This window comes from Bufo bufo, chromosome 1 (assembly GCF_905171765.1).
Source record: "Bufo bufo chromosome 1, aBufBuf1.1, whole genome shotgun sequence".
In the NCBI taxonomy this organism is placed as follows: Eukaryota; Metazoa; Chordata; class Amphibia; order Anura; family Bufonidae; genus Bufo; species Bufo bufo.
In genome coordinates this window covers 234,093,736-234,106,456 of record NC_053389.1, presented here as the reverse complement: position 1 = coordinate 234,106,456, position 12,721 = coordinate 234,093,736, and the positions used below count along the sequence as shown (strand labels likewise).

The 12,721-nt window shown below is 43.4% G+C and overlaps 1 protein-coding gene across 2 annotated transcripts in view; it reads left to right on the top strand.

The window, feature by feature from the left end:
* USP18 (ubiquitin specific peptidase 18) overlaps positions 1-12,486 on the top strand; it is a 41,734-nt gene extending 29,248 nt beyond the window's left edge. Inside the window, exons 7-11 of one of the 2 annotated variants that reach the window (XM_040436990.1) lie at positions 3,243-3,335; positions 3,806-3,973; positions 10,816-10,947; positions 11,057-11,106; positions 12,343-12,486. In XM_040436990.1, coding sequence (XP_040292924.1) covers positions 3,243-3,335; positions 3,806-3,973; positions 10,816-10,947; positions 11,057-11,106; positions 12,343-12,427 — 528 coding nt within the window. In that variant the 3' untranslated portion in view covers positions 12,428-12,486. The remainder of the gene's footprint in view (positions 1-3,242; positions 3,336-3,805; positions 3,974-10,815; positions 10,948-11,056; positions 11,107-12,342) is intronic. The other variant, XM_040436997.1, reaches the window with a different exon arrangement.
* The last annotated feature ends 235 nt before the right edge of the window (positions 12,487-12,721 follow it).

The window sequence follows — 12,721 nt, the reverse complement described above, 5'->3', positions numbered from 1 at the left end:
GCGAGAATTTCTTAGAACATTGTTTCAAAGCAAGATTTTTAGTCGACAACCACACCTTATCGCCGAGTACAAAATTTACCCCCTTGGAACGTCTCTTATTGGCGTGTTTACACTGGGTTTTCTGGGCCTTTTCCAGGATTGAACCTGTGCCCAGAATGTGCACAGTCTAGAGGTAAAAGAATCTGCCTGCGGGTTGAGTGAGGATACAGAGGGATTAGAACTAAAGCGAGGATGTAAACCACTGTTACAAAAAAAAGGAGACACGCCCGTGGAAGAATTAACCCGATTGTTGATGGCGAATTCTGCCAACGGGAGGTATCTCACCCATAAGAGTTGGTTATGTGATACATAGCACCTTAGAAAAAGCTCCACTGCCTGATTTAACCGTTCCGTTTGCCCATTGGCCTGTGGATGGAAAGCAGACGAAAAGGACAAAGAGATGTCGCATCTTTTACAAAAAGCCCTCCAAAAGCTAGAAACAAACGGAACGCCTCTATCAGAGACGATATTCTCAGGGACACCATGCAGACGTACCACATGTTCAATGAACAAGGATGCTAAGGTCTTTGCATCAGGGAGCTTACTTAAAGGAACAAAGTGCACCATCTTGCTAAAACGGTCAACCACTACCCACACCACTGACTTCCCCTCAGAGAGGGGCAGATCAGAAATAAAATCCATGGAGATGTGAGACCATGGCTTACAGGGAATGGGTAGTGGTTGTAGTTTACCAGCGGGATGTGTTCTTGGGGTCTTAGACCGGGCACAAACATCGCAAGCTAAAACATAAGACCGTACATTTTTAGACAAAGTGGGCCAACAGAAAGACCTCAGCAGCAATTCCTTAGTGGCAGCAATACCTGGATGACCATAGAGCACGGAGTCATGACATTCACCCAATAATTGAACACGAAAGCATTCAGGAACAAACAACTTATCTGCCGGTGTTTGTGGAGGAGCAAGTTGCTGAGCCTGTTGAATCTCAGAGGAAAGATCGGCAGAAACTGCTGCCACAAAGATGTTTGTTGGCAAGATGGTTTCCGGGGGGGTATAAGGAGGTTGGACGGCATTAAAACTCCGGGACAAGGCATCTGCATTAACATTTTTACTTTCTGGTCTGAAAGTAACAGAAAAGTTAAAACAAGTAAAAAACAGGGCCCATCTGGCTTGTCTAGGATTAAGGCACTTGGCCGCCTCAAGAAACACTAAGTTCTTATGATCAGTGAGAACAGTAACACTCAGTTCACACCTGAGCGTTTTACAGCGCGTACCTACGCGCTGTAAAACGCACAACAAGGAGAAACCAATGCTTCCCTATGGGAATGGTTCTCACCTGGGCGTTTTACAGCGCGTACGATCGCGCTGTAAAACGCCCGACGCTCAAACAAGTACTTGAGCGGTTTTTTGGGCGTTTGTCGCGCGTTCCCGTACATAGACTTTCGGGAACGCGCGACAATGTGTGTTCGCTTGTCTCTGTATGCGCGCTTGTAAACGCCCGTACAATCGCGCATACAGAGCGCTCCTTTCAGAACGCTCTGGTGTGAACCCAGCGTAATACGGTGTCTAGTCTAGTCACGGGAATCAAGATAGAGCAGAGGTGCACCCCCTGAGCTGTCACCCGGTCCCCTGTCCCTGCCTACTTGCACCACCCGCCCTAGGTGACGGAGCTCAACTTGGCGACAGTCCCTAACCTACTAGGTGCAAGCAGAGAGAAAGAGACAGCAGGGAAGAGGACAGCCACTGAAAAGTTACAATAAGCGGACAAGAGGTAGAACAAAAACGGAAGGCGAGGCGGGTCAACTAGCCGAGGTCAGTCCAGGAGGTCACGTCAGAACAAGGGAAGAGGCAAAGACAAATCCGTAAACAAGCAGAGGTCAAAATCCGAGAGGTAGCGTCAAGGTACAGGGAGCAGACAGAAGAGGTGTCAAGAGGCGGATCGAGGTTCAATTCCAGAGGTAGCTTAATAACAATAAAGTACACAGCCTATAGGACGAAAATCACAGGAAACCTGTAGCCAGCAGGCCGTCTGTATTTATAGTGGGGAGTGAGGATCATGTGACGTGGCCAGCGTAACATGACCGACAGACAAACAAGTGGAGCACCGAGTGATCAGCTCGGCGCTCAAGGCAGACCTAGGAGGAGGGAGCCTCCCAGCTAGCAAGGCCGCCCTGGGAACGAGGCCAAACACAGATCCTCGCTCCCGAAGCTAAGCAGCAGGTCTACGGCTGATGGGAGACCGAGTGCGCCTTCGGCGCCCCATTACAAATACCATATTGTGGCACATTATACCACCTGTCACATTCGGGTGTGGGAGGGAAACACCACACTGAACATAGGAGGGAAAGGGGTGAGAGAATAAGGCCTGGAAACTAGGGAAAGGAGATGGACACCTCCTAGTAAAACCCTAATCAAAGTCCTGACTAACTACCAGTATGAACAGACCCCAGACGTAGATAAGTTCATACACAGGAATACCTAATGTCCTAACTCGCCCTATAGGACCCTGATACTAATGTCAGGACTGAGACAACCTGTTCCTCCAAAAGGAAGGACGAACAGGAGTCTCCCTCAGCCCTTAATACAAAAGAAAGGGAAATGCAACACACAAAATAACCCAAACAAAATACAAAAGGGAAAGAAAACACAACTTCAAGTGGCTATGGCAGCACCAAAAACTCGGCCGAGATCCACACACCAGCTATCCACAACTCAAACTGAACATATAAACCGCATAGCATAGTGGGAGAAACAAGAATAAATAGAGAAGGTTAAATGACCATAATAGCCACACCTGGGGAAAGAAGGTGTGGCAAACACCAGAAACAACACTTGATTTGATCTAAACGGAAAAAATGTCAGATCAAACCACGTGTTGCCAGTCTCACCAATCTCTTGCCACCTGTCGCGGGAACGTCCGTGACACCACCACAATAGAGCCAAATAGAGCCAAATACCACAGTCCATCACAAAATACTGCCAGCAGCACAAAATACATCCCCAAAAACTTCCACTGGACAGCCGTGAGGAGGGCTTAGGAGGCCCCCTGGGCACCGGCCCACCGGGAAATTTCCCAGTAAGGTCTATGTCCTCTGGAGTTGCCACTTTTCACTGTCACTGTGCACAATAACTTATTACGCCTATAGGAAGTGAATCAGCTTAGTTTTTTTGCAGTGCTGCCACCACTATATGAGCGTGACATTTTTACCATGTGAACCTGAATCTTGCCTGAATGTGTTTGTCAGGAGCGAATGCTTTGGAGATACTTCCGCTCCCAGGAGCTATTTGAAGATGAGAATTTCTGCCCAACGTGTGGAAAAAACAGCAGAGCAAGTAAGGTAACTACAGTGCAATATCCTAAGCCCGTCCCTATTGGTGAACTTTAGATTGTAAGTTCTAGGGCAATGATCTACAGCTGTCAGGAAGCATTGGTGGGTTGCAGTTTTGCAATAGTTGGAGAGCTGCAGCTTGGAGCCCATAGTGGTAGGAACTAATTTCCACCTCTGTTTCTCCTGGATAGTTGCTTCAATCAGAACCATATTCCACAAACAGAATCATTCTGATCATGGTGGATATTTTATTTACAGTGTATGGCCCTTTAACAATAAGAGTGGACCTGTGTATGACCTATGTATGGCCTGATGTAGGTGTTAAACCCTTTCAGATTAGTCCTAGAAGCATATCCCTGACAGCAAGCAGATATCTTGGTATGAGAAAGATGCATAACATTTCATCATAGGTCAGTCTATTATATTAAGGTGCAAAAATTTCATCTATGTTGGACACTGATTTCCTGATTGCTCCACAGGTCACCCACTTCCGTTCCCTGCCACGCACATTAACCATTCACCTGAAACGTCTCTGTAAAACGAGTTCACAGTTAGAGAAGATAAATAGAACATTGTCCTTCCCTCCAGTTCTAGATCTGCTTGAGGTCCTGAGCTCAGAACACTTTCCAGACAACGAGCAGAAAACGGTAAGAAAGGTGGCGCTAAATGCAGCCAGTGAGACAAAATCTTTAAAAAACTGCAATAAGGGACAGGGTGCTTCTAAAGGTATCTATTCCCATTATGGTGCATTCAAAGACAGTGGGAAAAAGTCAGTTAAAAATTGATAAATTGTCAGTTTTTTATGGACATTGATAATAGTGCTGTAAAGCCATGTTTTATCATGCTGGAAATTAAAACAGTTGTTATATCAAAAGCATAGTAATGAGGATGTGCGATTTAGATTCTCTCTCACATATTGATTACATCAGTGTGTGCATCCATTTTCTATTCATCTATCAATATCCATTTTACATCCGTTTTTAATGTCCTTTTTGCATCCTCTTAACTACTGTTAAAAACTAACCTTAACCCTTTCGCTACCAGCGGCGCTGGAGCGATGGGCAAACATGGCACACGCTTGCACGTGCAGCGGGCGTCACGGCCAGCGGGTCTCCGCAGTCTTAAACAGCAGCTAATTACCACCACCGTCAATAATGCCTATCGCGGTAATTAAAGCCTTTAGATTCCATGATCAAGTGAGATAACAAAAAAGTAAAAAATAAAAACTGCTAGAAAACATATAAAAAAAGTAAAAAAATCTAAAAGTTTAAATCACCCCCTTTCCGTATAATAAAAAATAAATACATAAATAACAAAAAATATAAACATCATGGGTATCAACGCGACCAAAAACGCCTGTACTATTAAAATATAAAAATATTGTTCCAATACGGCGAATGGCGTAACGGAAAAAAGGGTCAAAATGTCCAATTTGCCATTTTTTCATTGCTTCTCTTACCCAAAGAAATGTGGTCAAAATGTCACACACATTCCAAAATGGCATCAATAAAAACTAAAGATTGTCCCACAAAAAAATGAGCCCCTATACAGCTCAGTACAATTAACTATAAAAACGTTATGGGGGTCAGAATATGGTGATGTAAAAAAATTTTTTTGCCACAATTCCACAATTTTTTACAATTCCACCCCATTTGGAATTTTTTTACCGCTTCCAACTACATTGTATGCCATAATAAATGATGGCATTAGAAAGTACTTGTCCTTCAAAAAAATAAGCCCTCATACAGCTATGTGAACGCAAATATAAAAAAAAGTTATGGCTCAAGGAAGATAGGGAAGAAAAATGAAAACCCAAAAACGAAAAAGATTGCCTGTTCCTTCTTTCTGAGTTTCCTCGCAAACAACCATAAATAAAGCAAGATTTTAGACTGGGTTCACCCAGCTTTTAGCCCTCCACAGGGATTTCCAACGGGGGTATATGCCTGAATACCTTAAGGGCCGCCGCCTGAATATCTTAAGGGCCCTTTACACAGGCCAAGAATCCGCCAGATATTCGCTATCTGCCAGCAAAAAATGTTTCAGTATGGGGACGAGCAATGCATTAGCAATTGCTCCTCTCCATACTGTGGAGGAGATCATTGCATGTAAATACCCACATGGAAAGCCCCCAAAAATGTGGATGGCACATGGACTGCACCCATATTTTGCGGATCCACAATTTGCAGACCACAAAACGGATACAGTCGAGTGCATGAGGCCCGAGGTGTATTTACACGACCTGATATTTGGGCAGATTATCAGGAATTAACGTTTCAGCAAACACTTGTTCCCAATAATCTGCCCGTCTAAATGCCATGCACGCACCTAAATTATTGTTCCTGTGCAGAAGAATGCGGTATCTAAACAGCGATCTGCTGCCCAGAAACAATGATTCTGTATGGCGATGAAAGATCACAATAGCAAACCCTTATCCTCATACTGTGAAGGAGATTTACATGAAGCGGTCTCCTTCCCGAAAATCGGCTTTAGCTCGGACCGTGTAAATCCACCTTCAGTCTAAAGTTGATCAAAACAGACAATTTCAACTAAAATGGTCATTCACTTAGTTTTGGCCAACTGGTGACAGATTCACCTCATTGCTTGAAAAGAAATTTGTCCATGTTTCACATTTTCACCCAATGGTTGGATGACAAAATATGTTTTTTTGAAAGAACATTCCCAGAAAGATCTTTGGTCTATCGCCCGGTGTCACTGAACATGTATGAACAGTTTGAACAACTGTAATATCCAATATGGACTAATATATGCATGGCCATGTCTGTGAAAGGAAGGTTCAGCAGATGATTATTTGTTGTACTGCTGTTCAATCATTAACCAACTTGTAATCTAATCTAATGTGTATCGCCACCTTAACCCCTACAGCATTATGCGCCCGCATTTGTATGGAGCGGGCTTCTGTATTGAGCCCACTCCATATGTGGCAGGTACCGGCTGTATCATACAGCAGGCACACAGTCGCTATGACGGGGAACAGCGATCCTGCGACCCCATGGAGTTAGGCAGAGGGATAAGGCTCCTTCTGCCATTCTGATCAGTGAAATCGCGGGGCTCCGATAGGTATGGCATCCTAGATGCTGTTGAAGCCAGACCTGCCATGGTAATCTGCCTGCTGAACTATGCATGAGGCACAGCTCAGCATGGACAATGTAAAAATCCTATTCACGTAATAGATCTCTATTAGGCCTCTTGCACACAAACTATTTTTTTCTGTTTACGTTCCGTTTTTGCGTTCCGTATACGGACTGTATACGTAACCATTCATTTCAACGAATCCGCAAAAAAACGGAAGGTACTCTGTATGCCTTCTGTTTCCGTATTTCCGTTTTTCCGTTCCGTTCAAATATAGAACATGTCCTATTATTGTCCGCATAACGGACAAGGATAGTACTGTAATGTTCTATCAGGGGCCATCTGTTCCATTCAGCAAAAAACGGAATGCACACTGATGTCATCCGTATTTTTGGCGGATCCGTTTTTTGCAGACCACAAAATACTGAAAAAGCCATACGGTCGTGTGCAAGAGGCCCTAGGGGGAATAGGTCAAGGGAACAAAAGATCCCAGGTTCTAGCCCCCTAAGGGGACTAATAGTCAATAAACAGTACAAAACCAGACCAAAGTATACTGTATAAGGTTTAATTCACCCCCCTTTTCCGATTTTATAGATAAAAATATATAAACAATAAAAAAAAACATATTAGGTATCGCCGTATCGGAAAATGTCTGAACTATTAAAATATAATAATAAACGGAAAAAAACACACGATTCACAATTTTTTTGTCATCTTGTCCCCCCCAAAAAATTTAAAAACAGTGATCTAAAAGTCATACATACAACAAACATGGTACCAATAAAAAATACTGTTCGTTATGCAAAAAACAAGCCCTCATACAGCTCTGTAGACCGAAATCTAAAAAAGTTATGGCTGTCAGAGCATGGCGATGCAAAGAAAACATAGATTTTTTTTTCAAAGGTTTTAATTTTTTGAAAAGTAATTAAAATAAATAATATACATGGTATTGCCGCAGTCGTGTTGAGCCGCAGATTAAGGACATTATGTAATTTTTAGTGCACAGTGAACGATGTCAGGGACAGCATACATTTTAGGGTCCATTCACACATCCGTGTGTGTTTTGCGGATCCACAAAACACGGACACCGGCAATGTGCGTTCTGCATTTTGCGGACCGCACATCGCTGGCACTATAATAGAATATGCCTAATCTTGTCCGCAATTGCGGACAAGAATAGGACATGTTCTATTTTTTCCGGGAACGGAAATGCAGACCCGGAAGTGCGGATCCGCATTTCTGGATCCGGGCTGCACATCGTGCGGCCCCATAGAAATGAATGGGTCCGCAAGTAATGCCGATCAGAGTGGTCCCTTGTCGGCGATCGCTCCAATTGGTTAGTCTATGCAGACTAACCAATCGGATCGCGTCAGCAGGGCCGTCTTTAACGCGGGGCAAAAGGGCAGCTGCCCCGGGCCCAGTTGCTCCTGGGAGGCCCAAGGCAGCTGCCTCTTGAGCCCAGCTGGCCACTGGAGGACCTTTCATGGGTCCATACTTCATTAATTAGTAGTAGAACATGTAGGGCATACATGGGGGATCTCCCTGCACTTACTATTATTTCTGGGCGCTGCTCCGTTGCGCCGCTGTGGCCCCCGTTACATTCTCCTGTGCTGTATGCTAAGTAACAGCATCAGAACACCAGGGAGAAGACATCAGCTTTTCTCCCTGGAACGCCACAGCGGCGCAACGGAGCAGCGCCCAGAAATAATAGTAAGTGCAGGGAGATCCCCCATGTATGCCCTACATGTCCTGCTACTAGTTGATAAAGTATGGACCCATGAATGCGACAGCGGCACTTGTGTTCTCCATCTTTCCCAGGGTCCAATCAATATTAAAGACGGCCCTGCGCACAGGGCCGTCTTTAATATTGATTGGACCCTGGGCAAAAATTTACTTGGGCCCCCTGGATCCCGCCTTCCCACACCTTAGCAGGCAATCACGCCCTCCATCACAACACACACAGAATAACCACACATCTGGTAGAGTACAGTGAATGACTGTAAATACTTCCAGTTCTGAAGACTCCAGCGGCTCAGGATCAGTGCTCTGGGCAGCTGGGCTCAGGCTAGGAAGTGGGCACCGCTCTGCAGGAAGGAGACCGGGGCTCGGCTCACCCTAGTGTTACAGTGCACCCCAGCACCCCACAGTATGCAGTATATCACCCTATAGTATACAGCAACCCACAGTATGCAGTATAGCACCCTATAGTATACAGCACCACACAGTATGCAGTATAGCACCCCACACTATACAGTACCCCACAGTATATAGTAGAGCAGTATAGCAGCCCACAGTATACAACACCTCACAGTATACAGTAGAGCAGTATAGCACCTCACCATATACAGCACCCCAAACTATACACAATACAGCACCCCACACTATACAGTACAGCACTCCACAATATACAGCCCCAAAGTATACAGCCCCCCACAGTATACAGTACAGCAGTATAGCACTCCACAATATACAGTATACAGCCCCCCAGAGTATACAGTACAGCAGTATAGCATTCCACAATATACAGTATACAGCCCCCCACAGTATACAGGCCCCCACAGTATACAGGCCCCCACACTATACAGGCCCCCACACTATACAGGCCCCCACACTATACAGGCCCCCCACACTATACAGGCCCCCACACTATACAGGCCCCCACAGTATACAGGCCCCCACAGTATACAGCCCCCCACACTATACAGGCCCCCACAGTATACAGCCCCCCACACTATACAGCCCCCACAGTATACAGGCCCCCACAGTATACAAGCCCCCACACTATACATAAAATTAAAAATGTTAAATGATGCCAACATAAAGTAGACATATAGGGTATCTTAGGTAAAAACTATCTTATGAGGTATCATTATCTGCCTTTAATGCGTAGAAATTCAAATTTAGAAAAAAAAATTTTTTTTTTTAATTTTCTGTAAATTTTGGGATTTTTTATAATATAAACGTAAAATTTTTCAACCCAAATTTACCCCTAACATCAAGTACGAGCTGCCACGAGAAAACAAGCTCAGAATGGTGACACATGTCAGATTTGCAAAATTAAGCTTGGTCACGAAGGTGAAAAATGGCTTGGTCTTGAAAAGGGATATTCCAGTTAGGCCTCATGCACACGACAGTATTTTGCGTTCAGTATACTGGCCATTTTTGTAGTTCAGTATGCGATACATATACTGAACCATTCATTTCAATGGTTCAGCAAAAAAAACCTGAAGTGTCTCCGTGTGCATTCCGTTTCAGTATTTCCGTACCGTGAAAAGATAGAACATGTCCTATTCTTGTCCGCAAATCACAGTGCTTGGCTCCATTCAAGTCAATGGGTCCGCCAAAAAAACGGAACACATACGTAAAATGCTTCCGTATGTCTTCCGTATCCGTTCAGTTTTTTGCGGAACCATCTATTGAAAATGTTATTTGCGGGCAATAATAGGACATGTTCTATCTTTCAACGGAACGGAAGAACGGAAATACGGAAACGAAATGCATACGGAGTGCATTCTGTTTTTTTTGCGGAACCATTGAAATGAATGGTTCCTTATACGGACCGTATACGGAACACAAAAAAACGGCCCGTACACACGCAAAAAAAACTGGGCCTTAGATCATTGGGGGTAATACCACAGGGACCCTCGTCGATTACAAAAACAGGGACTCCATACCCTGCTCAGCCACACAATTCATTTCTATGGGAGGTCCAGAGACAGATGAGCACTGTACTTGGCTATCTTTGAAACTCCCATAGAAATAAATGGAGCAGCTGAGCGCTTGCCCAAATGGCCAGTGTTAATTTCAGACGGTTCCTTGGGTTACGGGGTCCCCGTCCTCCAGATCGGTGAGTGTCCCAGCAGTAGGACCCCCAATGCTCTAATAGTTATCCCCATTCTGTGGATAGGGGATAACTAAATATAATCGGAATACCCCTTTAAGTCTTTGTATCTAATCCTAGCATGTGTGATCCTGTCTGCTAAACTGTTTCTCTAAGGGCTCATGCACGCAGCTGTTGTTCAGGCATGCCCGTATTGTGGCCCGCAAACAGCAGGTTTGCAATATGTGGGCACCAGCCATGTGCACCCCACATCACGGATGTGGACCCATTCACTTGAATGGGTCCACAATCCGGAAGATCGCTGCGGAACGGAGGCACGGAACACCATGAAAGCACTACGGCGTGCTTCCGTGGGGTTTCTGTCCGTGCCTCTGCACCACAAAAAAATAGAACATGTTCTTTTTTTTTGCGGTGCGGACGGATCATGGATCTATTCAAGTGCCCGTGCATTGGGGACTGCAAATTGCAGGCCCCAATGCACGGAACGGCTGAACAACGGCAGTGTGAATGAGCCCTAAGACTGTGATGTTTGATAAATCTGGTTCTCCTCTCTTTAAGACACACTATAAGTATCGCCTCTTCGCGGTTATTGCACATTCCGGTACGGCGACTTTCGGTCACTTTAGTTCATACATCAACAGCTGCAAGGACGGCAGATGGTATTTCTTCAATGACTCCTGTGTATGTAAGGTGAGGCTGCTCTGTCCTCTCCTTTGTCGTCTGTTATCGGCGTGCGGTATATGTGCACTATGTGATATTATATATCTATATATTTATATATCTCAAATGCGTATTCTAGGTGTCCTGGGATGATGTGAAATGTACATATGGAAACGTGGCCTTTAACTGGTGAGTATTAAGGGCAATGGGTGACTGATGTAAAGCTTCTTCATAAAGAGGTTCTGCCACAACGGAGGGTTTCTATCTATCTACCTATCTGTCTATCTATCTATCTATCTATCTATCTATCTATCTATCTATCTATCTATCTATCTATCTATATGTCTATCTATCTGTCTATCTATCTGTCTATCTATCTATCTATCTATCTATCTATCTATCTATTTATCTATCTATCTATCTATCTATATGTCTATCTATCTATCTATCTATCTATCTATCTATCTATCTATCTATCTATCTATCTATCTATCTATCTATCTATCTGTCTATCTATCTATCTATCTATCTATCTATCTATCTATCTATCTATCTATATGTCTATCTATCTATCTCCTATCTATCTATCTATCTATCTATCTATCTATCTATCTATCTATCTATCTATATGTCTATCTATCTATCTATATGTCTATCTATCTATCTATCTATCTATCTATCTATCTATCTATCTATCTACAGTATCTATCTATCTATCTATCTATCTATCTATCTATCTATCTATCTATCTATCTATCTATCTATCTATCTATCTATCTATCTATCTATCTATCTATCTATCTATCTATCTATCTATCTATCTATCTATCTATCTATCTATATGTCTATCTATCTATCTATCTATCTATCTATCTATCTATCTATCTATCTATCTATCTATCTATCTATCTATCTATCTATCTATCTATCTATCTATCTATCTATCAGTGGCGTACATAGAGAGGATCAAACCAGGCCCTCCACACAGGACAAAAGGGTTTCCGCCTAAAACCCTTTAAATGATCCTTGGGCCATTTTTTCCACTGCCTCATTCACTAAATCTATCTATCTTTCTATCTCGCTATATACGGTATCTTTCTATGGCCATGTTCACATCACCATTTACCATAGTTTTCTGTTCTACTGATCCGTCAGAAGAACAGAAAAATGCAAAAAAACAAACCTGATCCTGTATTTTAACCATCCGTTATACTCAGTTATGCACATTCTGCATCCATTTAGCCATTTCTGTCTGAGATGCGTTATTTTAGACAGAAAAAAATAACGTATCTCAAACGGATATGGCTAAAACGAATGTAAAATGCGCATAACTGAGTATAACGAATGCTTAACATACAGGATTCATTTTTTGTTGTTGTTTTCTGTTCTTCAGGAAGATGATGAATTATCCTAATTGTGTTCTAGGGGGACTACAGCCAGCTTGCTCATCTATGTCCATTCAGATGTGGAGCTGAACTCTGTGACATCGGATTCCAAGTCCCCGCTGTAATGTGAATTATTTACTGTATGATCTATGAATGTATGCCTGATACACACGGACATAGCACATCAGCAGCTCATCGCGCAGTCACATGTTACGCATCCCATGTCATATGTGGGATCTGATAAACTAGAGTGCATTCACTACCGTACATAGAATGCAAGATGGCACCTGCTGCACTGCATTGTGCATACCCTGTTTCCCCGAAAATAAGACAGTGTCTAATTTTTGCTCCAAAAGATGCGCTAGGTCTTATTTTCAGGGGATGTCTTATTTTTCCATGAAGAAAAATACGGAACACAT